Source organism: Danio rerio, chromosome 19 (genome assembly GCF_052040795.2).
Source record: "Danio rerio strain M-AB ecotype USA chromosome 19, GRCz13ab, whole genome shotgun sequence".
NCBI classification, from domain to species: domain Eukaryota; kingdom Metazoa; phylum Chordata; class Actinopteri; order Cypriniformes; family Danionidae; genus Danio; species Danio rerio.
In genome coordinates, this window is record NC_141039.2 from 28,149,866 (window position 1) to 28,176,402 (window position 26,537).

At 35.6% G+C, this 26,537-nt stretch overlaps 1 protein-coding gene across 2 annotated transcripts in view; it reads left to right on the plus strand.

Moving 5' to 3' along the window:
- Positions 1–26,537, plus strand: part of jarid2b (jumonji and AT-rich interaction domain containing 2b) — a 188,035-nt gene that overhangs the window by 79,598 nt on the left and 81,900 nt on the right. For both annotated transcript variants that reach the window (XM_087294522.1, NM_001202459.1), the window contains exon 2: positions 22,073–22,208. In XM_087294522.1, the coding sequence (XP_087150648.1) occupies positions 22,073–22,208 (136 nt within the window). The remainder of the gene's footprint in view (positions 1–22,072; positions 22,209–26,537) is intronic.

Below are 26,537 nucleotides of genomic sequence, written 5' to 3' on the forward strand. Positions count from 1 at the left end.
ATATGTGTGTATATATAGATTAGAAAGAATAACTTGCTGTCATATCAAAAATAACAGTGCAGCCCAAAAATACTCATTAATTATCACTTTGAATCCTACTACTTACTTTGTAAATCTACTTTACCAAAGAATTTAGTTGTCAGCAAGATGTTTTAATTATTTTAAATATAATAAAATGTAGTATATATATTTTTTTTTTTCAGATTTCAAGATTTCAATAAGTAGAGGTCAGAATAAGTGTCATTTTAGCACAAATTTTGAGCATTCTGCTTTACAGCGTATAAAACATATAAAAAGAAACAAAGCAGACATAATAAAAAAAATGAAATTAACAATGATAATAATTATTATAAACATTTTGTTTTAAAGGAAGTTTTTGGAAACATTAGACACTGTATTTGCATTTAATGTGTTTTCTGTATAATATTAAATCCCAAATTATTTTGATACAGATACTAAAGTAGGATGTCTCAACACTTGACCCACTGACCCAGTTTGGCTTAAATTTCAACACCAAAAAAAAAAAAAAAAAAAAACTAATAAAAACAAAACAAATATTTTAGCTAGTTTCTGAAGATAGCATCTAAAGTTTTTGTATAAATATACATACATATACATACATTTAAATATATACATTTTATTTTATTGTAGGTTTAAGGAGCTGGAATAGTTCTTTATATTATAAGCTATAAGAGAAGAGAAAAACAGCTAGAAACTCCCCTTGCACACCTAGAGGACCTTTTAAAATGAATGCAAATACAGTTTGACCAGTGGTGGAAAGAGTTCTGAAAAATCCTAATTAAGTAAAAGTACCTGACAAACTTGACAAAAAATGTAGTGCAAGTAGAGTAATAGTATTTGTTGTAAATATTACTCAAAATATAAGTAAAAAAATAGACTTTTCAATAGTACTCCGGAGTAGTGAGTAGCAAGTATTACGCTGTAAAAAGCTGATGCATTTACATGTAATTTGTGGATGTGTGTAAACGTAGCATTCTGTAGTGCATTTAATTATTGCCCAGCAGGCACACAACATCATAAGATGTTAATATTAGGTTAGAATTAGATTGTGATGTCAGGTGACCAAAATTCAATGTCTAGCCAGCGTCTAATGACAACGTTATTATTTTGATGTCAAATGACATTAATATTTGGTTCATTTTAGGTTGTGTTAAAAAGTGACCAAAATTCTACGTTGAGCCAACATCTTAAACTAACATCATATTGATGTCAAATACTGTCATTTATTTATCAGGTATGGCAACCAAAATCCAACATGATGCCATAGTGGTAACGTCCACACAACATAAAGCTGTAACATCATTAGACATTGATATTTGGTGGATTTCCAAATTTGATTTTAGGTTGAACGTTGGCATTGATGTCTGCCTAACGGTTCTGATGTAAACCCGATTTTCATTTCCAAACAAAATGCAACGTGTTGATGTTAATCTGGCGTCATGTTGACGTCCTGTGCCTGTTGGGTTTAAGGCCATTTCAATCATCATACAGTAAACATCTGCCATTTTCTCATCAGTGACATGCATCTAAACAGTCTCTGGGTCAATGTGTGTAAAGATTTTGGACATCTTTTTGGACACTTTTAATGCTTCCAAACCGTTTGCTTTATTTATAAATCACCCATGTCTTGAGGTAGTTCGTTATGATGCGTTTTACCTTCTATGTGCGATGTGATTGGACAGGATTAAAAATTTTAAGATGAAGTAGTGACTGCAGGTTGAAAGTAGTGGAGTAAATGTAGCAATTCTGCACTAAAATGTTTTCAATCGAAAGTAAAAGTACACATTTTGAAAATTGTGTAGTAAATTACAATTTCTGAGAAAAACTACTCAATTACAGTAATTTGAATATTTGTAAATTGTTCCTTAAGGGCCGTTGTCCTGCAAATTTTAGCTCCAGCCCTAATCAAACACACCTGAACAAGCTAATCAAGGTCTTACTAGCTAGCCAACAACATCCAGGCAGGTGTGTTGAGGCAAGTTGGAGTTAAACCCTGCAGGGACACCGGCTTTCAAGGAACAAGATTGCTGACCCCTACTGATTCCGTTTGACCAAAAATCATGTCTAAATGTGAACCCCCTTTACTTTAGCTCTGAACTGTCAAAATTGTCTGATAATGCTGTCGATTTTCAGTGATTATGAGTTCATGAGCATATTTCACACTTTTTATGACTGTTTTATGGGTCCAGCTCTTCTGTTATTACACTGTAAATGGAATTGAGATGCTTTAGCTAAGATCTTTCTTTCTGGTTTCCTACTGACTGTCTGAGTCTGTTTTGGCCAGTGTCAGCAGAAACCTGTTTTACTGTCACCTCACGTTCTCTCTATCACACACACGCACACTGCTCCTGGCGCTGCTCCAGTTGGCAGGAGCTGGTACTGAGGTAACAAGCTAACTTTGGTCAATTACAACTGTGTCACAAAGAGCAAACGGGGGGACGAATGGAGGCACTGAGAGGAGGAGAGGTCAGGGTCATGAAGAAGTACATGTTGGGCATGTTGCAGAGAGCAGGTCACTGAATTCCTGAGTGGAAAAGAGGGTAAATGTGTAAAATTAGGCAACATTTGTACTGAGTTATAATTGTATTGTTTTTGTTTAAATCATTGAATAAGTTTAGACATTTATATTTATTCTGACCCTATCATCCGAATGTCGCAGCAGAAATCGAGACTTGTCAGACCAGGCAACGTTTCTCCAATCTTCTATTGTGCAATTTTGGTGAGTCTGTCTGAATTTCAAGTCTGGACATGTTGTACACTCAAAGATGCTCTTCTGCATCCCTCGGTTGTATCGAGTGGTTATTTGAGTTACTGTTGCCTTTCTATCAGCTCGAACCAGTCTGGCCATTGTCCACTGACCCACAGAACTGCATTTCACTGGATATTTTCTCTTTTTTTGACCATTCTCTGTAAACCCTAGAGATGGTTGTGCGTTAAAATCCCAGTAGATCTGCAATTTCTGAAATACTCAGACCAGCTTGTCTGGCACCAACAACCATGCCATGTTCAAAGTCACTTAAACCACCATTCTTCCTTCTGCTGCTTGGTTTGAACTGCAGCAGATTGTCTTGACCATGTCTACATGCCTAAATGCATTGAGCTGCTGCCAAGTAATTAGCTGATAAGAAATACGCGTTAATGATCAGTTGAACAGGTGTACCTAATAAAGTGGCTGTTGAGTGGATTATATGAAGTAATACGTTAAATCAACAAAGTAAGAAAACCACACTTTCTCTAAATAACATTTTCAGTTGATCAAATAATTTCACCAAATATTAATTTCTTAACTCTTCTAAGGTTAAATCATTGGTATTGTGTTGTTCAAAAAATTATACAAGCATGTCATCATTTGTGTTATTTTTATCAGTTGCCAATTTATCCTTTAAATGACATTATTTACTTGATATTATTTTAAATTAAAAAAATAAAATTGTAAACCCAGAGAAACTGCATACAAGTGGTCTCTATAAATATATATAGCTAGTGATGCTAGCATGTGCATTTATAACATTGTTTTGGCTTAGATAATACATGTTAGATAACAGCATAATAAATGTATAAAGAGAACACCTGCTGTGATAAAGCTATTTTTAATGCTTTAATTCCTGTTCTTAATGCTTTAATCCAAACTGAGTTGTACTTTTAAAGATTGTAGTGTCTTAAATGTGTGAAAAGATCTTGAAGTTAAGCATAAGCTGTCTTTATCTTTGTCTCCAAATAATTTGAATGTGAAATGAATTGTTTTGTTGTTGTCTGTTTGTTTTGAGTGTCATGAGTCCTTTGGGTCACTGATTTGCGCTTGTACCTCTTTTTAAAGTTGCCATCCTTTTGAATCTGTGGAATTTTTCAGAAAGGCCATGTTCTCAGGAACTATAAATGCCCGATTAGCATAGCTAAGTGAAATAGCTTTGTGGAGGATTTAGATGATTCTTTTCTCTATTTCTTTCTGAAAATAATAAACACTGTAAGTGAAGGAGTGTTTTAACAGCTGACTTTTGCTAACAGTAATGAGCGTGCTGTGTTTACTTGTTCTGACTTCTACTCTGTAGTTACCCTCGTGTTAGCAAAACCATGTGTTTCCTTGCGCCGATTCCCCAAAGCCTCCGCCGCCAGCTTAAACTCTTACATATGACTTGGAGAAACTCATGTTTGTCTCTGTGTATGTGTGCTTGAGCATTAAGAGCTTCCGCTAGCTCTACATGTGATCTTTAGAGGCCCAAACTGAGCAAGACATGCTAAGATACATGAAGGGAGATTATAGTTGACAGCTATGGAAGCTGAGATGTTGAGAGATAAAAGCTGATTTTTTTTATCTTTTGTGATCTGTGGTGATGTAGCAGTTGTAACCAGCTTGAGCCAGATGGTTTATAAGAGGTCGAAACCAGATCTGCCTGGCTGGTAGTCAATATCACTTTAGACCAGCTAATGAACATAAATGACCTAGATTATTGGAGCAGCCAGAAAACAGCAGCCACCTAACATTAGCTTCAGCTTGGGTTTGAGCTATTGGGATTTAAGGTCAGGTTGTTTTCCTCCTTTTTTATTTTTTTATTTTTGTTTAATTTTGTAGGTTAGGCTTACAATAGGTTTGTATAAGTTAAAGGTGAACTAGGTGTTTGTCTTCAGAAACATTTTTGTAAGTCTGGTTAAAAGTCTCTTCACAGCCCAATGGTAATGATGAAAGTAAATGATCTAAATTTATTTATATGTATTTTTATATTCTGGATAAGGCATAAGATATTTTTTTTGTCCAATTATGTAGATTTGTACATCTGCACACCCGTTCACACATTCAGTATTGGAGCTACTTTCGCACACTGGAGGAAGTATCACACAATATGGCTGTATTTCTTTTAGATAGGGAATGTTATGCTTTAAAACTATTTTAGTAACGCAAAGCTTATGTAGATTGCGTTGTGTTATGAATGGGTTATATGCAAGAAAATGATGGTCAGCCACTGAAATCTTCTGGCAAAAGCTTGATGTGACTTTTCAGTTTTATGATGGACTTTTTACAGCATCGATAAAGTCGATTTTTATTTAGTTTAACAACAAAACATATGTAAATATGCAATTCCACCTAGCCTGCTTTACTCGGGTAAAGTTGGTTTTGTATTCAAATCACATTGGTTTATTTTTGAACAATGACAACTTGCTCCCTATATTGTTTACCATGCTACTCTTAATATGCGGTCTGAAATAGCAGGTGAGTATGGCTAAGTAATAAGTGTAATTCCTGCACGCTGCGAGGCAACCACTAAGCGTACAGTAATCGATTTAGACCAGCAATCCTTGCATGCATGAAATATTGCACATTATGACAAGTTTTGCTTGCTACACAGCTGAAAGCATATAATAAAACAATGAAAACAATATAATACAGTTTTTAATTCGGAATTGTATTAGAATTTGAAATTATAAAGAACTATAAAGTTTTCTAATTGGTGATTGATATTATCTAGTGGGGTACTGTCATCTTTACGATGTGTGTTTGTCATTTAATGAGGCATGGCTTTGGACGGCAAAGCTGGGACTGTGTTTCCAACGCTATTATGCTAACTGTTAGCATTTTGGCAGATCACCTGCACCTTTAATGTATACTAATATGAGCAAACAAAGAACAATACATTTTTTACAGTTGTTATTCATATTTTACTGTCACTATTTTAATGTTAACTAATGTAAACCACCAAAAATTCGATTTTAGTAATACATTAGTGTTATGTTGATCTATGATTAATAAATGCTCTACAAAAATCTGCATTTATGAATGGAATATTTTTCCACAGTTCCAATATTGTTACACAAAAATCCCAGATCATATCTCTGACAGAAAGATAAATATTTTACAGTTTTTAAATCAAAATTGGGTATCACATACTTCAATCTTAACCAAACAGAATGTCCTCCTATCACTTTTTTTTGAAAATTTGCATAAATAAAACATATGTCCCAAGGACTCTATGTCTGCTTCACAAAAAAGGTACAAACGTTACAACCCATATTAAATAAATGTCTGAGGAACTCAATACAAGGATAAATATTGTCAATCATTTTAAACTAAATTTCTTTTGCCTGGTAGAAAAGGAAAAGAGAGAAATCTTGTTTTCAGGAAATCTAAAACAAGGTATTTCTTTTTAACTTTAGAAGGACAAAGCTGTGTATTTTCTAACATTGTTAACACTAGAATTGCCGGAGGTCGCTGTATTCCTAAAAGTGCCAGTGTGGGTAAATTTTACCCAGCACAAATTTTGTTTAGAAATTGCTAAATAAAACAAACATACTATTTCACTATTTTTTTACACTGTTAACAAAAAGTGTCTAGACTCATGAAAGGATTATTCAAGATGACAAGATCGTTTTAGGGGTAGGTTATGAGTAGGTTAAAATATCTCAATTTGAGCAATCATACTCTGATGCACAACTTATTTCTCCAAACCTACCACCATTCATTGCATTTTGTGTTTTGATTAGCTCTACAAATCACCTTCTTTTAGTCATTGTGACTTTATTCATTAATTATAACCACTAATTCAGTGAGTAAAATTTAAAGTCATTGGTGAGTAATTTCAAACAAAAGCAGTGCATAAATAGAAGCATTTTTATAGTAGGTAAATTTGACCCGTGCTGGCACTTATAGGTATAAATGTCCCACTTTTTAATCTATTTTTATCTAAACAATTTTTAATATCTGAGAATTGTAAATCAGGCAATTTTTGTCGGGGACTGGGGGGCTTGAATGTTTTATTGAAGGTTTGTTATGTACATTTGAATAACAGTGATGGGTAAAATCGACCCCTTGGCGGTGGTGTTAAAGTCTTATTATTACAGCTTTGCCCTGTAAAATTAATACAAGAAACAATAAGATATAGCCCAATATTGGTATCACAGAAAAATAACCCAATTCCCCTTTGATCAGCTGAACCAAACCAACAGGAATAGCTTTCAGCAAAGACATGTAGAATTTCTGAGTACAAATGATATAGTATTTTTCACAAAAATCAACAAAACTGAGGAAATTTTAAACCCCATCAATGCTGTACAAGTATTGTTTAGTTTTAGTTAATACATTTGCTAATATGAACAAAGTGTGACCATGTTGTCTTACATTTTTTGAAGACATTTTCTTCATTTTCTTTTATTATTTTTTTCTTTCCATTTTTAATTTAGTTATATTTTACAAAGGTTTGTAAGTGATGTTTCAGAAACAAATGTTTTTGGTTTGTCTATATTTTGCTTGGCTCTGCTTTTTTCTTATTTTTATCTTAATATTTTTAGGAGTATTTTCTAAAATTTTTAGCAGAATATTGTCGTTTTTTCCATTTGCTTTCCTTTCTCTTAATAGTTCTCCATTTTGTTTTACTTTGGTTTACAATCAATGTTTATGTTTTGCCTGTTTCTAATTTCCAAAGTCTTTCAGCAAACCGTTTTTTGAAGTCGCCCATTGAGTTTGAACGGGCATATTGCCTTTGTCAATCATCTAAGCCCCGTCTTCAGCACAAACCAGTTCACACACTCGAAGATCTGTTTTCCTTCCATCTGTGTGTGTGTTTGTGTTAGGGTGGGTGGCATGGCTGTTGTGGGTTTGTATACATCTTCCTGTGCCACCCAAGAGAAACAAGAGTTGCATTTCCTCTTAAATCCCTCCATGCTGATTACACTCTTTGATTTCAGCTTTGTTCCTCTCCAACATGCTGCTGCAGTGGAGAAGTCTCTCAGTTTATTTATTAAAGGCTCGCGCAGGCTGTGGGGCGACCTGTCAGATCCATTAGACCATCTCTCATCAAAGAAAAAGAAAGGGAGAACGTGAAGGAGAGGTTTTATAAATTGTGGAGGGGAAAAAGAAGGGTGTTAGAAAAAAAGGGATGAAGAGGGGAGGGGGGGGGTGGGGGGTCTTGAAGTGTTTGGTAGCGGTGCGGTGCTTTAAACGTGTTTAGCAGAGGCGCATTAAGACTTCACACAGCGCAGGCAGGAATTCTCCAGTTTCATAAGGCTGATCTCTGCACCAGCTCCACGGGGCGTTTTCTCCACAAATGTCATCTCACTCGCACAGACTCAGACTTTCACTCCCTCCGGTGACCACATGAGGACACAACTGTGTGTTTGTTTTGCTTGACCTTGCTTGGGAAATTAACCCTTTGTTAAGCTCCACAAAATTTTGGCTGACTTAAACTTATAGCTTGTGTATTTGCTCCAAGGTATTTAAGTCGCTGCAGTTTTATTTCTGCACAGTAAAACCCAACAGTCAACTTTATCAGATGAAATGAGTGTCATTAACTCAAAATTGACTGAAAGTTAATTCTACTCATTTGGAAAGAGTTTTGAACTTAGTGTTGAAGGTAATAAGTTAATTAAATGCCCCATTACTTCAACTTAAATAGAGTTAAGTTCACAGTACTCATATAGATTTTTTTTTTTTTGACACAAATGGTTAACTGCAATCGGTTTTCTCAAACGGTTTAAGTTCACTGCACTTATTGGGTTTTACTGTGCTCAAATTGCTGCTTTTACTCAAATGGATTAAGTTCACATAACTCATTGGGATTAGTTTTTGAACTTAAATGGTTTATTGCAATCTGTTCCTTTAATTGGTTTGTTACCTTAGCTTTTTGGGTTTTACAGTTTGTGTTTGTTGAATGAACAAATGGAGTTCATGTAGTTTACTGGCTGAAACAAACTTTTTTTTTTTTTTAAACAAACAATTAACCAAACAAAGTTGTTGTAAAAAATAAAGTCAGGCCAGTTGATTTATTAAGTGATTTATTTATTTATTTATTTATTTATTTATTTATTTATTTTCACCTAAAATATATCAATACACTTATAAAAGGTTGTTTTTATCTTAATCTTAAGTGTTTGTTAGAAATATATTTTAAAATAAGATCTCAAAGTTGTTGAAATTAAAAAAAGTAAATATTAAAGGCATAGTTAAGTAGTATAATTATTTTAGTTAAGTATATTTTGTTTAAAGTATAATATTTTATAATAATAGAGATAGTTAAAATTGCCTAATCATTTATTCTCCCTCGTGTGGTATTAAAACTTTATGGGTCTCTTGTTTCTGTTGAATACAAACAAAGATATTTTGGTTTCTGGCATTCGTTGACTACCATAGTAAGAAAATAAATGAGTATAGAAATTAATGGATGCCAGCTACCAGCATTCTTCAAACTATCTTTGTGTGTGTGTGTGTGTGTGTGTGTGTGTGTTAAACAGAAGAATAACATTAAAATGGGTTTTGATCAAGTTGATGGTGAGTAAATGTGACAATTTTATAACAGTTCATTTCTTGCTTTTAATCTACACTAAAAAAAACAAAAAAAACAAAAAAACTACCCATTTAAAATGACCTGAAACAACAAGTTTCTTGTAATTTACTTGGCTAATTTATTTGTTTTATGTTCGGTTCACTTAAATTTGTAAACCACACTGTAAAAAAAAAATGCTGGGTTCCAACACAAATCTATTAAGGTAGCTTAATTATTTTTTTTACAAATTTAAGTGGATTGAACATAAAACAATTGAGTTTGAACAGTTGGACAAAAAAAGAGTTGTGTTGATTCAGCTCATTTTAAATAAGTAGTTTGAACAAGTCAATTTTTATTTCATTAAGTTAATGTAAGTGTTTTGTGTTGTGACAACATGAAGAAATTGTGTTGGTCCAATTGTCTGGTTAGGGGATTTGTAGTTTCCAGCATGCTTTGAAAGGGAAATGTTGAGAATAAAAGTGATCTTGTGTGTTTTAAAGTTAATAAACAGTTGATTGAGACTGATCTCAGAACTCATTCTCTTTATATGTAACTCATGAAATATGCTTAAACATGTCTCTTTTAGTTGATTTAACTATAAAATTCATTTGACTTAAAATGAATGACACATAATAGACATACATGCTATAATCAAACCTTTGAGTTTAAGTTCAATAAAAATACAAATTTAATTAAACTTTTACTTGATGAAATCTTGTCGGACCATCTTAATTGCATTTAATGCTGTAAATAGTTTTTTTTTTTTTATTTATTAATTTTTTGTAATTTTTTTTTGTTATAAACAAATTTATTGCATGGATATCCTGCCCTGGGTTAAATTGAGTAAATTATTATTATTTTTTTTTTGTGTGTGTGTGTGTGTGTGTAGAAGTGTAGAAGTAGATTTAGGGTTTTGCAGTTTTAGTATACGCTTAAATATGTGAATTGATTTGGTGTAGGATTGACGTGTATGTGTTTGCCAGCGAAAGCTACATTATAATCTCCTCTCATTCTGCTGGTGTTGAGTGTATTGATCCAGGAAGACTGTGAGCTCTGAGATCGCTCATGCTTCACCCATCTAATGTGTAAGGTCTCCTCCCAGTCACACTCCACTGACTTTGTCCAGAGCGCTCAGTGTGTGTGTGTGTGTGCGTGTACGTGCTATTCTGTACACTTAAGGTGCACATTATTAGCCTTTTGACACTCTGTGTGGTTACTAAGTATATGACTAGACACTGAATCTACACCCACGGGACTACAGAAAGCGTTGTATGCCTCCGCAACACAATTTCTGTGTTTAATACATCCATTTACATTGCCTAGATTTACATTTCTCCCAAAATCTAGTATAAATGTGTGGAAAAAAATCAACAGGTCTTATCTGCACTGCCAGAAAATGCTTTACTTGGAGTTTTTGTCTTGTTTTTAGTCCAGATTTTTTTTTTTAAGTAGTTTTGTTTTCAGAAATAATTTAATTTTTTTTTTTTTTTTTTTTTTGGTAAAATTAATCATAAAAATCTGCCAATGGGGTAAATCAAACTGAAAACAATATTATTTTATTTACTCCATGGGCAAATTATTTTTATTTTTTAAAGATCAGATTAACTTGGTTTAGTTCTTCACCGCTTTCTAGAAACCTTTAAGCTTTTGTGCATGACTGTGTGAAAAAATGTGTTCAGCTTTTTTGGGTATTGCTATGGTTTGCATTCTCTCTATGTAGGAGGAGTGCAGAATCCCAACATTACCTCAGAGAAGTTTGGTCACAAGGCCACTGTGTCAAGTTCAACATTACCTCAGACACAAAACTCCCTTCACTGCACACAAAACATCCATGTCCAGTTCGAGTGCTCAGAACGGTTTGATTTGAGAAAGTTCAGAGCGACCACATGCTGACAACTCTGAGCTCTTCCTCCTGCCTCTTTAATTTTGGTTTGTCCTAATTGCTTGCCGTTTTCTCTTTAAATACATGATCTGTGTTGCTTGTGTTTAAAGGGCAGCTTGAGGCTTCTTTAAGTGTGCGTGTGTGTGTGTGTGGTCTCCTGCAGGCTGTGACAGATATCAGGCCTGCTCAGACTCACAGTGAAGAAGAGCTTTTGGTCAGATTTACCCTGCATTAATACACTAAATTCAGCCTATCCCATGCAGTTAAAACATTTCATCATTTCATCACAAAAGAGAGATAGATCTATCCAACGCGCTTTATTTCTTTCAAGTGTTTAGGTGAGCTTTTAAAGGTGGTTATTTGTAATCTAATGTAATTTAGTCTACAATAAACCTTTATTCATTATTTACTCGCCTTCATGTCGTTCCAGACATGTATTCAAGGAACACAAAAGAAAAAATGCACAGACTCTCATTTCTCATACAAGTAGTGAGGTTTACTACAAAAAAATGAGTATGTATATACACTGAAAAAAATTATTCAAAGTTGATTCCTTGGGTTTACTCAATTTTTTTACGTTAAGTGGTTGTAAACAATTTATGTGTGTTGAATTTAAACAAACAAATTAAGTTGAACATTATTAAACTTAATTTGTTTGTTTAAATTCAACACAAAGAAATTGTTTGCAACAGTTCTGCATGCAACACTTTTTTCAGTGAGTTGAAATCAGAATTATTAGCCCCCCTGTTTAATTGTTTTCCCCAATTTCTGTTGAACAGAGAGAAGATTTTTTTCAACACATTTCTAAACATAATAGTTTTAATAACTCATTTCTAATAACGATTGTTTGTTCTGTAGACTATCAAAAATATATAGCTTAAAAGGGCTAATCATTTTGTCCTTAATGTCTTTGAAAAATGTAAAACATCTTTTATTCTAGCCAAAATAAAACAAATAAGACTTTCTCCTAAGGTAAAAAATATGATCAAAATACCCATGCTCTATTAAACATTCACACTGACTTCTAATTTAATTAGCTTTGGAATTGAGCACTGCAGGAAGGTGGCCTTCCAGGAGCAAGATTCGAGACCTCTGCCTTATATGATCTACCAACGGAAAAGACTAATAATCATCTCAAGCACTGCACGCTAGATGCATCTGTGTCCAAATAGTTTTCCCTACCCCTTATATTTTATCTATCTTGAAATGTCTTTTCAAAGGCTGCTTGAGGTACTGATTTGTTTTGGTTAATTTGTCAGCATTAGCCTGGTCAGCTTCTATCTTTTGGTTGCTAGCTGACATAACCACTGGGGCCCCAGTCTGGGGCTATTGTGAATAGGGGTTTTGTTGATAAAGCCTCTTTTTATTGGACCAGCTGTAGCTCTGACGGTGGCCAGCTCTCCTCTCCTATAACCTGTAATTCAGTCTGGCATTTATTTATTTCTGTAAAATGGAAACGCAAAGCTCTCTTATAAATCTATTACATTTGGCTGTTGGTTTCCTCTTGACGTTGCTGACTGGCGACGGCAATTTGTCACTCAAGCATGTTAAACTCGGTTGTGCTGTCCATCTGTGGGCTGCCTGTGGCACAGCGCCAGTGTTGAGCTGATCAGTGGAGCGGAAAGGAAATGATAACCGAGTCTCGGCACAGAGGCTTGCTTTTGCCGCCCTGCTCTGTCGCTGCAAGCAAACCCAGAGGACGGAAAGTGTCAGGAGTCCCAATCTTTAAATCTGTCCATTCACTCCTTTTCCACCTAACTCCCCACCAGTATCCTATCAAACATTCAAAGCACTTTTCCTAATCCAGACTTACTTAATGTTAAATATCTGCAGACCATGTATTTGTTAAAAGCAGGTTTCCCTATTGGTGACCTTTCGAAAAGATCTGTGTATTCTAACAAACAATAAAACGTTGAACCATGAGCGAAGATGCTAAATTTCATAGCACAGTCTCTTTCTTTGGACACTTGGCTCTGCGGTGATGCATGCTGTGCACACATTCCAATGTCATGAGGTAGAGGGTGTAATGGGGGTGCCTCTGTTGGCCTCCTGCTTCAGATCACCTCTCTCCTTTTCTTTTTTGACCATTCCATAGATTATGCTGAGAGCAAACAAAACAAAACCACGTTCTTGTCATGGATGACTCTAGCCATGCTTTGTTGTCCAACCAATCGGCCTCAATCAGCTTCCAGCACACTCAGCCAGTGCAGACGTACGTTCTGTGGTGCTGACCCACATTTCAGGCAAATACCACTGTGTGCGCTTGTTTCCTTTCATCCTCCAGCATCTGGAGGACATGTGTAGAGAGGAAAAAGCGCTTTAATATTTTTGCTCTTTAAGGCCATCTCTCCTGGCCTTGTTTTCCCCTCTTGCTTTGTCTCTTTTTTTCTTCGAGGAATTCATGTTATAACAAATTTCTTGATGTTAAGAGAAAGATCTTTGTTGGCGCTTGGCCTACATTCTTTGTTGACGAGATCCAGGACTGTGTGGCTATATTTAGTGTCGTTCATACGAGCAGGCTTCCAGTGCATCTTTAAAAGAGCGCCTCTTGAGAGTTTGGACCTTGTTCATACCTGCTAATGAATCAGTTGTCATTTTATATTCATCTGGGAGATGTGTATGAACTTCATGCTTCGAGATAAAATTGTGTTTTTCGTTCAGTTGTAGTTTGATATAGATTGAATGTATGAGCTGATTGACTGATTCCTTGGTAAAACAAACAAGTTGAAATCAAGGATCAAGCACCAACAAAACCAGTTTGTGTTGTCAACTGTCTTGATCAAAAATCTGCATGTGAATGCATCAAATGAATGGCAGACCATTAAAATGATCATGTATGTTCTCTGTTATTTGCCTGAATGAGAGGAAGTACATTTCCATACACGCAGGTGTAAATGGGTGGCAGCATTTATGTACTGGTATTCCATTGTTGTTGGAAACTGGAACTAGGACTGTACATAAATGAATCGATAACAAAGCTGTTTACTTACCATTTTTGCAGGTTTTCTCGCTTACCACAGAGAGATTTGCTTATGCAAATGTGTTTTTTTAATTTGATTTTCCATATAATTTGCAAATATTCATATATATTCAAATATTCAGGTGCCATATGCTGCATTGATTTAATAAGTTAAACTGTTCCCTGGTGTCTACATAGTAGATATATGGCTTCTGTAAGTTTATAAAAAAATCTCTAGAAACTGTTTCATAAGCTCAATTATTACTACATACAATACCCATAGAACCAGAAGGTCCATGATTGACCATATTTGGCTCGTTTTGTGAATATTAATGAGCTCTGCTTTGACGTGCCGCTCATACAGCCACAGACACACACACACACACAGCATGATGTACGCTGAACATGAACCAATATAAACCCATCAGTGTAACGTTACCCATTTTGCTCACTAGATCTGTTGTGTACAAAAGCTACATTTAATTAAACTTGAGAAAAGAGAGTGATAAAGATGTGTTGTATTTTGAAGCTATAGTAAAAGAAAACACTGCCAGGAATTTTTGTCAACCTCTGCATGAACTGTTAACATTTTAGCAGAGTGATCTCGCACGACTCAGCAGTCTACTCTTGTTTGTTGAAACATACACATAAAATTTCACAATAAACACAATAAATTAAGAAAAGATGTAAGTAAAAACACCTTATGCGTCTTCAGAGTGGATATGAATAAACATATAATCTGTAAATAATAAATTTTTTGTCCTGAGGTGAGTTTAAAGCATGTCTCGTGCTGTCTTTGCCCAGGAACACACAGTTAACAAATTGGTGCTCACGTTTTCAAAATAAAAGTCCCACATACATATACACTCAAAATAAGGGACGAAATTTAACATGGTTGTCTCATTACAAAATGTCGTTGCTTATCAAATGCAGCATAAGTTGTGCATATTAATGATCTCAGAACTTTTTTCTTATGATCTCAGAGCATGATGACATGGCTGCTAGTCAGGTCCGGATGAACGACCCAAATTAGGCATACATGTAAATGCAGAGGGTGTGGCCTGTAAGCCTCATCACAGCTTGTTTTGTCTTCTGATTGGCCTCTTCTCCACCGGGGTTTTACACTCGTGGAATTTACATGAGAACAAGGAAACAGTGGTGTCTGAGGCTCACAGGATGCTCATTTTCATACACTGATTATTCTACTATGCCTTGGTATACTAACATTTTCATTATAGGGCACCTTTAAGAAATGCATAATTTGCTTGGTTTCATCATTCCAGAATTTGTTCTTATTCTCCGATTCGTAGCTGAACAGCCAATCAGAATGCTCTCTTTAACTGATGGCTGAAGCTGATTCTACATGCTGAATCAGGCAAACTGCCTCCAAGATGAGCCCAATTAGAGGCAATTTGTGGAACACACCACACAAACTAGCCTGACAGACACTCACCGATGACCTGATACTGCCCAATGGCTTGCTTGGTGTGTGCTGGCCTTTACATATTTCTAAGGGAGAGATTGTATTATATTTGAGGTAAGGATTTTATTTTTACAGTTATTCCTGCAATCTTACAACAGTGGATTGTTACAGAAGCTGTATGTTTGTGGTTGTTACACATTCAAAGGACTTTAGTGTGCTTGGCAGATTGTTGCCTTGCTTTTTGACAAGATGCATATTTTAAATTGCATTTAAAATAACTGTTGTTAAATCTTTTCCAGTACTTTGTTGCAGCTGGAAGGGCATCCGCTGCGTAAAACATGCTGGATAAGTTGGCAACTCATTCTGCTGTGGTGACCCTTGATGAATAAAGAGACTAAGCAGAAGGAAAATGAATGAATAACCGTTGTTAATATATTAAAACTAGTCATTGGAGGTAAACAAATCTGTGTTATGTGCATTCTCATGCGTGCACATGCTGCAAGATTCGGACGCCTCATGGACTGCAAATGCTACTGGGCAACCTGTCTGCAGGGGATGTTGCTCAAACGATTGCAATAAAAAAATCTCAGGTTGTACAGGAAATTCGTGGTTACTGAAGAGAGGATCTGTGTACATTTAACCTCTGGTTGCTCTCTAAACATTTCAAAAAGAAACTTCATTTACCTAGAGCAAGTGATGTCATGTGTCTTGTATCTCATTGACTTGCATCCTCATTGCGTATAACCTCATTGGAATTCTGTTAGTTTGCCAGGAGCCCTAAGTCCCACTCGGGCCATCTTTGTGATGGGTGTGTGTATGCATGAGTGTGTGTGAATGAGAGACATTTCTCCTCGCTCTGTCACACACCCATGTGCTCCTAGTGCTCATTAATGAGGCTCCAAGCTCCTTCGGGATAGAGCAGAGGGGGTTTCGGGAGGCAGGGTGAGTGTTCGTATGTGTGCCATGGGTAAGTGGCAGCTCTTAGCTTGTGCCAGCACTCAGTGTCTCGTCACATCTGAGTACCGGTGCTGCCAGCCAGCTCTGCCAGTCTATAAATGAGCCTAGCATTTTCTCGGTAACTGCCAGGAGAAGCTTTCTAATGCTTGTTTTTGTGACCAATTTTGTTTGACAGAAATGAGTTTGTGTGTGTGGGGTTGTGTATTGTGAACAGATTTGCTTTCCGTATTTATTATTCTTTTCGGGTTCTGTTTTGAAAGGTTTGAACCAAAAAATAAGGAAGAAGAAAACTTTCTGATATTTTACCCTCCTTCTTGTCATCTAAGATGTTCATTTCTTTCTTCAGACATAAAGAAATTGTGTTTTTTGTGAAAAACATTTCAGGAATTTTCTCAATAATAGTGGACTTCCATGGTACCTGTGTTTTTTGGAGTGTCTTGTGTCTTACCAAGCAAAACAACTGGCCATTTCCTAAACTTCACTATATTGAAAAAAATCCTGAAATGCTTTCCTCATAAACAATAACTGAAAAAAAGAACAAAATTTGCATTTTAGGTGGCAAAGGTGCAAGTAAATTATGAATTATTTTGTTCTGGAAGTGAACTACTCCCAATCCCTTTAACATATTGAATTCTTGTCACTGTGAAGGTAACATAAAAGTGTACACAAAGAGTGACCTTCAAATCCTTTTGAATGCATTGCTCAGTTAGCTAGCTTTGAACATGTTGGCAGTTTAAGTTAACTTTGTATTTCTTGCGCAGCATGATCTTTCAAACTGTTGCTCTGTCTAGATGGTAGACATTTTAGGACACATTTTATGTGAATTCCCTCTATTGACCTTATTCTTCAATGAATAAGTGCGCTCGTTTTTGAGATTGTTTTAGAAATTTTGATTGAGCTTCCTATGAGAGAAATGACTAGGAATAATAAACAGCTTAAAACAAAAAACAAAACAAAAAATGTCAGTGGCGAGGCAGTGGCGCAGTAGGTAGTGCTGTCGCCTCACAGCAAGAAGGTCGCTGGGTCGCTGGTTCGAACCTCGGCTCAGTTGGTGTTTCTGTGTGGAGTTTGCATGGGTTTCCTCCGGGTACTCCAGTTTCCCCCACAGTCCAAAGACATGCGGTACAGGTGAATTGGGTTGGCTAAATTTTCCGTAGTGTATGAGTGTGTGTGTGTGTGTGTGTGTGTGTGTGTGAATGTGTTTGTATGATGTGTGTGTCCCAGAGATGGGTTGCAGCTGGAAGGGCATCCACTGCGTAAAATCTTGCTGGATAAGTTGGCGGTTCATTCCGCTGTAGCAACCCCGGATTAATAAAGGGACTAAGCCGACAAGAAAATGGATGAATGAATGAATGAATGAAAATGTCAGTTTGCAACATCAAGCAGCACAACAAGCTGCTTTTAATGTCTAAAAATGAATGAAAGTGAATAAGACCTGAAGTCTCGAACCAAAAAGATTTAAATGGCTGGTGAATAGCAGTAGCAGCCCCTGGTTTCTTTTCCATAAATATGTACTTGTGTAAATTAGGGCTGCACGATATTGAAAAAAATTAACATTGCGATATTTTTTTTCTATGCGATATATATTGCGATTATATATAATAGAGATATAATGTCACAAGATGACTTCAACAACTCTTTAGAGACTTTAGATTGATTTGGATGATTTTATAGGGGAGTGAAATATAAATGTATTTTTATGTAATGTATTATAAACATATAATAAACAAAATACACATAAATAAACACAATGGAGCAAATATTCAAGAGAAATAAACAGTGATTTATGATTTTCTGCCCAGAATCTAACAGTATTCGGTTACAGAAAATGAATAATCAAGTGTATAAATTGTTTAATGAAATTAATCTTTATTAAACTTTTTTTGTACTCTATTAAAATGCTTAAAATTCAATATAATGCCATCAGTCTATAGAAATTTTCTAGTATTTCTCTGTTGCAATTGGGATATCACCATAATTAACCCCGAAAAGCCAAAGCAAATCTATCAATATCTTACCAGATTACTGTTGTGTTTGCCATAAGGAAAAAAGATAAACTCTTTCTAAAACTTTCTTTCTGTTTACTGAACTAGTCTGTAGTAGCAAAAACAGAAAAATCCCATCTTACACTCAATAAAATACAATTACTATTGATTAAATACAGCACTACAACAAACAAAAGAGAGAGATCGACTTAGAATGTGATTTACTAGTTTTATAATGATTTATATTATAAATATTTACAATAGGCACTATCCTTTTAAATAAACAACTACATTCTCACCTAAAAAAAGCCTTAAAAGTGCATTCTGCAATATTTGGTGAGTTGCAAAACTGTGGTGAGTTGATTGATCTGCTGTCACTCTATGTAGGCGGAGTACTACAGAAAGGTGAGGAAGCTATAGGTGTTCTGATATTGCAGAATATCGCACTGCTATCAGCCAATCAGATTTGAAAACCAGACAGAACTTTTGTATAAAGTATATTATATATTAGTTTTATTATAACTAAATAAGGTTCTTATCATACACCTTTTTTAATGTTAACTTGTCTGTTTTACAGGTGAAGTGTAAAATGACACTATACAGTACAATCATTTTCAGTTGACTATAATGTAATGCTCAAGACAAAAAGTGAATTGGCAGTTTTCCAGATGCTCAGCTGTGCAACTGTTTATATATGTGCAGTTAGCTATACTGCACTGGCTCCTGGAAGCCTTGTGTTAGATTGCACATCAATTGATTCAACAGAATGCAAGCTAACACTGAATATCTAAATATCTGCACAGCCTCTGTGACTTGGTGTTCGTTTTAATGCTGGGGGCCGAAATATTCTTCTGATCGTTGTTTTCATTGCAGACTAGTGATCCGTACTGTGCTTCTACATCTCTGTTAAAGGCAGTATCCAGCTCAGCATTTTTTTTTTCAGAGCAGGAATGCTATATGTAGCGCAAGAAGGAAATAACTGTGGCGGCTTGCCAAGCTTTGAGGGAATGCGGGGACGGAGGGGAGGGTGGAAAAGAGAAAAGAAAACAAACTTGAAGGCAAAGCGTTCGCGGTCGGCTCCCAGAGTTGAGTGAGGAGTTTTTCAGACGCGAGAGGTGTGTGTGTGTGTGTGTGTGTGTACGCACTGAGCAGTAATAGTCTATTCAGAGAGCAGCACTGGCTCTGTGCCAGACCGCGAGGTGATAGCGAGCATGGGGTAATTGCTGCCTACCCAGCAGCCTGCTGGATTGTGCTCATGGGATCCAGTGACAGCATCGCGCCTCTGAGTGCTTCAGCCCACCTTGCCCGTCTGTGCGCACTCGCACACTAATATTATTGCCGTCTCTTGGCATTAGACCCTGCCGCCATGCATTAGGGGCCGTAATGTGTAGATAATTCTCAAAACTGACACTTGTATCGTTTACTAATTCTGTTGTCTGTGAGAACAGCTCTGTGGTTGCGCTGCGGCTTTGCATGCAAGCTATTTTGAGCCACGCTCTGTCTGTGTGTGTGTGTGTGCATGTCTGCAGGTGTGTGTGTGTCTCTAACGAGGTGCTCTGGTGGTTTCACACACCACACGCCCAATCAGATGCTGTCAGGCATCTGCAGCGCATCAGTGCGTAGAGCAGTCTCTAGGTGTGTGTGTTTGTTGACATGTCTGCTGGGAGATCTGATGTTCAACTGTCAGTGTCAGCCCCCGCACAGGAACCTGTGCACACACACATATGCCTTTTGTTTCCCTAGGCTCCTCCTTCTTCTTAACCCCACAGGACACATTGCCACCGTGCAAACCTTACACTTCTTGGGGCTTTCCGTCAGATTTGTTCAGATTATTGTCATTTAATTCACTGAGGTCTTGTTCAGTGTAGTAACTTAGTTAACTTTAAGTCCCCCATGTACTCACGGCAGGTCTCCATCACAATGTAGCGCTGTCTTCCTTAACAGTTCATTCACATGCAGAAGGCTTCAGCATTTAGAAAGGAAAGGTTTTTGCATTGTTGTAGCTGTCTAACTGATGCACTGCTCCGTCAGTACAGTAACTGTGAGTAACAACACTCCCCCATCTCCACGGCACAGGAATGTGTGTAGTTTTCAGTTCGCGATCTGTGCTCTGAGATGGAGGAAACAGTTATTGCCTGTGGGAAATAACTTTTTAACTGGCTCTCTGAAAGGTAACGTGAAGGATGCTAGAGGTAGCACCTCGTCTGTGGATAAACTTGGTTAAAAATGCTTAACACTGTTTCATAAAAAAAAATAAAAAAAATCATTACAAAAAATAATTTCCACAGGAAATAATCATTTAAGTTCACTTTTCCTGTGGCAAATTCTAATTCCTGTGCAGGTTTCCTGTTCCGCCGTACAATGGCAGAAAATATCTAAATATTTTATTTATTTAGATTTAGTCATTTTAGTTCTTAATTCATTTAGACATGACAGCTGAGAAAAAAGTGTGACAAAAATACATCTTAGTTCCTTTTTTCTGGTAGCTAAGTCATCAAGATTAGAAATGGGATGATAACCGGTTTCAAGAATTACCATGGTTTGGAAAGTCAAGGTTTTAAAACCACTGAAGTTTTCTCTTATATTATATTATATTATATTATATTATATTATATTATATTATATTATATTATATTATATTATATTATATTTATTATATTATATTGTATTATTTTATATTTAAGGGTTTTTCATAAGTTTTTTAAAATGTTGTAAAGAAATCTGTGTTTTTAAAAATAATTAAGATAGCAGAAGTCAGTGATTTATTTTATTTATTTAGCCTAACATGTTTACTGTTCCAAAACATTTCAAATGTTTCCTGAAGTAAAATATATTGTGCTCAATGGAGATAAAATAGTTGATAAAATAGTACCCAGAGATTTAACAATAACTTCTTTTAAAGCAGTAATCACAATACTGTGAAACTGTGATATTTTTATGCAAGGTTATCATAACCATCAGAAACTTATATTGGCCCATGCTTAATCACGATACACAATTCTGTCAGTAAACAGTATTAAAAGTGCACATATGCTGTTGTATAGTGTTTTGTGTCTATTTGCAGTGTAAATATTTGCCCTAACCTATAAGGTAACGATACTATTGACACTTAAGTGGGTGATTGCACAGCAGCGGATATATTAAAACACATCTATGTCAAAGTTTTGCTATTTATATCCTACATGTGAGAACCTGACCTGTGTGAGTCATGTGGAAAATGATTCTAGATTTAGAATTGTTATCAAGGATTGTTGTCTGGAAAGGAAATTGTAGTTTTTTTTTGTTCCAAAGGAAGTCCTAGTCTTTGTTCCATTCTTAAAACCTCTTTAAAATTGATGCACTGTTTGAAATAGTCTAAGATCAAACAAATCATTGATGCTAAACTCGAAAATGCGAAACACCACAATAGCACCATTTGATGCTTTGCTGAGAAGTGTTTTTTCCTCTTTTCTTTGCACATTTAAGTGTGGTATGTGCCAGCAAAGTGCTGTAGATTGATTTCATTTGTTTACTCAAGCAGCTGCATTGATGTTTGTCATCTTCCAGAGTGCTGATTAGGTATCTACTAAAGTGCTGATCTTTTTGTCTCTTTTACAGGATGATAATGATGGGATGCCCTGGTCGGAGGAGCGAGTGGTGCGGAAGGTGCTTTATCTCTCGCTAAAGGAGTTTAAGAGCGCACAGAAGCGCCAGCTCTGTGACGGCATCGACGATGAGGGAAAAGGCCCTAATGGTAAGAAAAATGTTCAATGTTTTCTTCACTGAGTATCTAAATTAGTGGCAATGCTAAGTAAAAGCTAGGGTGACAGCTGGTCCATCTGATCCCAAGAGGTATAAATAATAATGAAACATTTTAAGAACAAGTAATACGATCATGGGGAATGAGCACTTCTCCTGTTTCTGTTTAATGGTGAGCTGTAAGTCTGAGTAGTCAAAACAATTCAAACCTTAAACTGCAATTAAATAGTTCCTGATTGGTTGATACTCATCACCCCAACCCATTATACTTGCTCACCATACCTGGGACCCAGTTTCTAATGGTTAAAAATCCTGACATTTTTATATGTGATTAAAACACTGGGTTATCTTTAGACCTGTGTGTTATGTTATGTTTATTTTAGGCTTTGTTGATTCTGATTGCAATACATTTAAAAAACTTAACTTACGTCTTCCTTCTTTCTGCTGTGAGTACAGTATCTGGGTATTGAATGGTGACATGAGTCTGTCATTACACCACTTGTATATTGGGTTGATTCGAAGGGGGTGTTCAGACTGTTATGACACCTTATAATTAACTTTATTTCTGCTTATTACAAGTGTCATTCACTCAGTTATGTCATTTTAAATAAAATAAGATGGCATAGTTTGAGAGGTTTTTGTCATGACAATTGATCATAAATGTGACATGATTGCCATGAGGCTATTTTAATTGAATATTTTTTTGGTCTTTTTTTTTCGGTGGAACAAACTAAATTGTTTACTGATAACATTTTCAGCTAAAATGTTCAGTAAAAGTGTCAATACCATGTCAATTAATTTTATAACAGCATCATTTTTGTTTTTATGATATTTAATAACTAATTAAATTTGTAATACTGTATTTGAGATCAAGTAAGATGACTGTTACAATTTTTTATGACACTGCTAAGCCTGGTTTATACTTGGCATGTCCACTATTACGCTTGAGTGCGCACGGTGAATGTGACGTCGTTGCAGTGTTTGTGGAGGTTCACTTTGGGTGAGCGCGACATGATTTCGGCTGGCAGAGCGCACTTTTTTTTTTTGACTCGAGCGAACAGTTCATTTGAGTTTAATAATGAATCATTTTGAAGAGATTTTGTCTGAAACAGGCACAACTGTACAAATCTGTCCTAGGAATAACCAAATAACCAATAATTATTGGCTAGAAATTGCAACAGCAGTGAGAAAAGAGGAACATTTTTGTTTGGAAACAGTTTGGAAAAACCTGAGGGATAAGTTTGTTAAGGCCAAAACAGATTATTTAATTACAGAAATATGTTTTTTAACATTCATTTTGAATTAAAAATAATTTAATATTTACAGGACTATAATTAAGGAAAAAAAATATTTATTTATATTATTATTATTATTTTATTTTTTATTTTTTTTACTTTATTGGTGATGATAGTTTATATATATATATATATATATATATATATATATATATATATATATATATATATATATATACGTATATGTATATATATATATAAACTGTCATATATATATATATATTTGAAGAGCAACCCATGTTCTGTTTCCATTTGATATTTTAATAAACTTTAATACGTACAACTGTCTGAGATATGAACAAAAGCAAGTGTTGCATCAAAGTTTGATAAAAAAAAATTCTTAAATGGTTATAAAAATCTTTATAATCATTAAAATAATTAATAAAAATAATTAGCTTAAAAATCTTGAATGATAATAATAATATGACGTAATATGACAATTTTTTTGACCGCCCCCTGTCTTTTTAAAGAATGTCACAGCTGCGAACGCATCAAGTATAAAAGTCTCATCCGTTTCATCAACGAAGATGCGTGATGCGGTGCCAGGCAAAAGTATAAATAAGGCTTTATAATAGCCTCATGATAATCGGGTTAATGACAGATGTATGACAATTTATGTTGTCTTGGTAATGTCAAGCTGTCATGACAAAGCCAAAGATCGGTTATCATGTATTTGGTTATGTCAAGATATCATAACAAAGATGTCTCAAACAGTGTCACCTCTCCATTTAAAACGACATAACTGAGCGAATGACACTTAATGACTGCTGTCATAAGCATGCATAACATCTCATTAAAATTGATGACATGTTGTCATATGAACCTCCTTTAAGTAAAGTGTTACCATATATTGTTTTCATGTACTTGGTATTGTCTGGACTTATCCCGAAACAGATATTATTGTCTGTATATTCTGTACTGTAACAATATTTATTGGGTTCTGTCCCGTTCAAGAGAAAATGATGCGGGAGATTATTATGCATGATGAACAAATTCTTAAAGTCACATTTAAATAAATAATGCATATATATTATATCATATAATTGAGCTCTTTCTCTATCAATCATAAAAAGTAATGCTGGTTTAGTCTTATATTGTAAAATGATTTAGTACTTTAGCTTATGAGTAGACACTTAATATATTATATAATGTCAAGATAATTTCATTTTAAATTCTTTTTCAAGTTTTACTATCTTTAAAAATCCAATGATCTAAAACCCTCATGTAACTTAATTAAACTCTTCTTTCATCCTTTTTAAGAAAGTGCATACTTTCTCAGCTATTGACACATGTCATCCGTCATATTTACTTTGAGTACAGTGCAAAGCTAAATTGGTTTGATTTGATCTGCTTTTATCTGGTCAAAGGAATTTCCTAAGGAGTTTTCCATCCACTGTGTATACGGGCAAAAGTGGCGTATGATCCAGGTTATTTCAGAGCTTTGGAAGTCATCTGATAGCTGTGTGTCTGACGCTGAAGCTCGGTACTCTGGGACTGTACTTCACACAGGCCTCAGAAAGCCAGAGCTTTCACTAAAAAGAGCTCTGAGACTCTAGAGGGAACAAAGAACAGGCCTTATACGTGTGAGTCTGCAGCCAGACGGAGAGACAAGGGGAAAATCCTTTTCTTGATGTGGACTAACCCCTTTTTATCACTCAATTGGGAACGAGAAAGAAAAATAAAAGAAATACAATAAATGTTAGATTTTATTCTCTTTCAGTAGCTAATTACGGCTGTCAGGAGTAAGGGGTCGCTTCTTAAAAACTTGAAGACGGCATTTTTAAAATGATATAAATGATACAAGACTGTGAGAAATTTCTTTTAGCCCTCTTAGTGTGTCAAAATGTGTTCATTTTGTTTTGAGCATCCCCTTATTTCACGCTGTCACCATTTAAAAAAAAAATATTAAAAGTGAGGCTGCGGTGGGAAGAAACTCGGAAAGTATAGGATCAGCACTGTAAACATTGCACCAACGTGCTATTGACTAAAAACCTCCAGCTGATGCCCTGATTTTTAATTGTGCAGATATGGTGTAAACATCCTCCTAGGCTTCATGGCACCAGGTAAACACAGTGAGGATGCTGCCCCATACAATGCAGTCCTCTGTAGCACACTCCCCTGTTGTTTGTTATTGTGTTGTCGTGGTACTGAAATTTTAGAAACCTCCATTTCCCCACTAACATTTAAGCGCCGTTGGCCGTGTTCTTAAACACAGCTGATTTGCCGTAGTATTCACCAGTGCTTAACAGAAATGACTGTGATTGGTTGAAAAGGTCATCAGTTCGCCCCTCTTCACCGAGTGCAAACACAGATACACAGACACTAGAGCGTTTTTAAGCCGCTAAGATCTGTCGAGTCATGAGCGGTTCGCTCATCTGTGTTTGTGCTCAGTAAATATTTGTTAAGTGCAGTGAACTGATGACCTTCATGGCCAATTACAGTCATTTCTGTTGAGCACTGGTGAATACTCGCTCAAGAACTCGCTCAACAGCGCTTAAATGTTAGCGGGAAATGGACGTTTTTTCATTTTTTTTATTTCAGTACCGACATTTAGTATTGTGACAGGTCTAATATAGTGAAAAAAAATCAGTTCATTAACTTGAGTATTATAAATGGCATCTAAGACGTGTATTTGGGAAAGAAAATGTTAGCTAACTTGTGCCATTTCACTTTACTTAGCTGAAAATGAGGTCTGATTCCCTTTTTTTTCACTATCCATTCAGAAAGGACCTTCAGGTCACTCGGAAGGTGGTGAAATGATAAATTGGTGTTACTTTCTCTTCGCTGATAAGATATACAGCAAGGTACACAACAATACGACATTGCGGACACTGTTCCTGTGTGACTCCAGGCGATACTTCCAGGTTTCTTCCCACCACAGTCTCGCTTTCACTTTTAAAATGGTGGCTGCATGAAATCAGTTTATTGTTTCACAAATATTTCACAAATATATTAGGTCACCTGGGTGTTTGTGGGGTCTTAGGTTCTAAAATGTATGAAATATGATGTTGTGAGTCTTAAACTTTTAC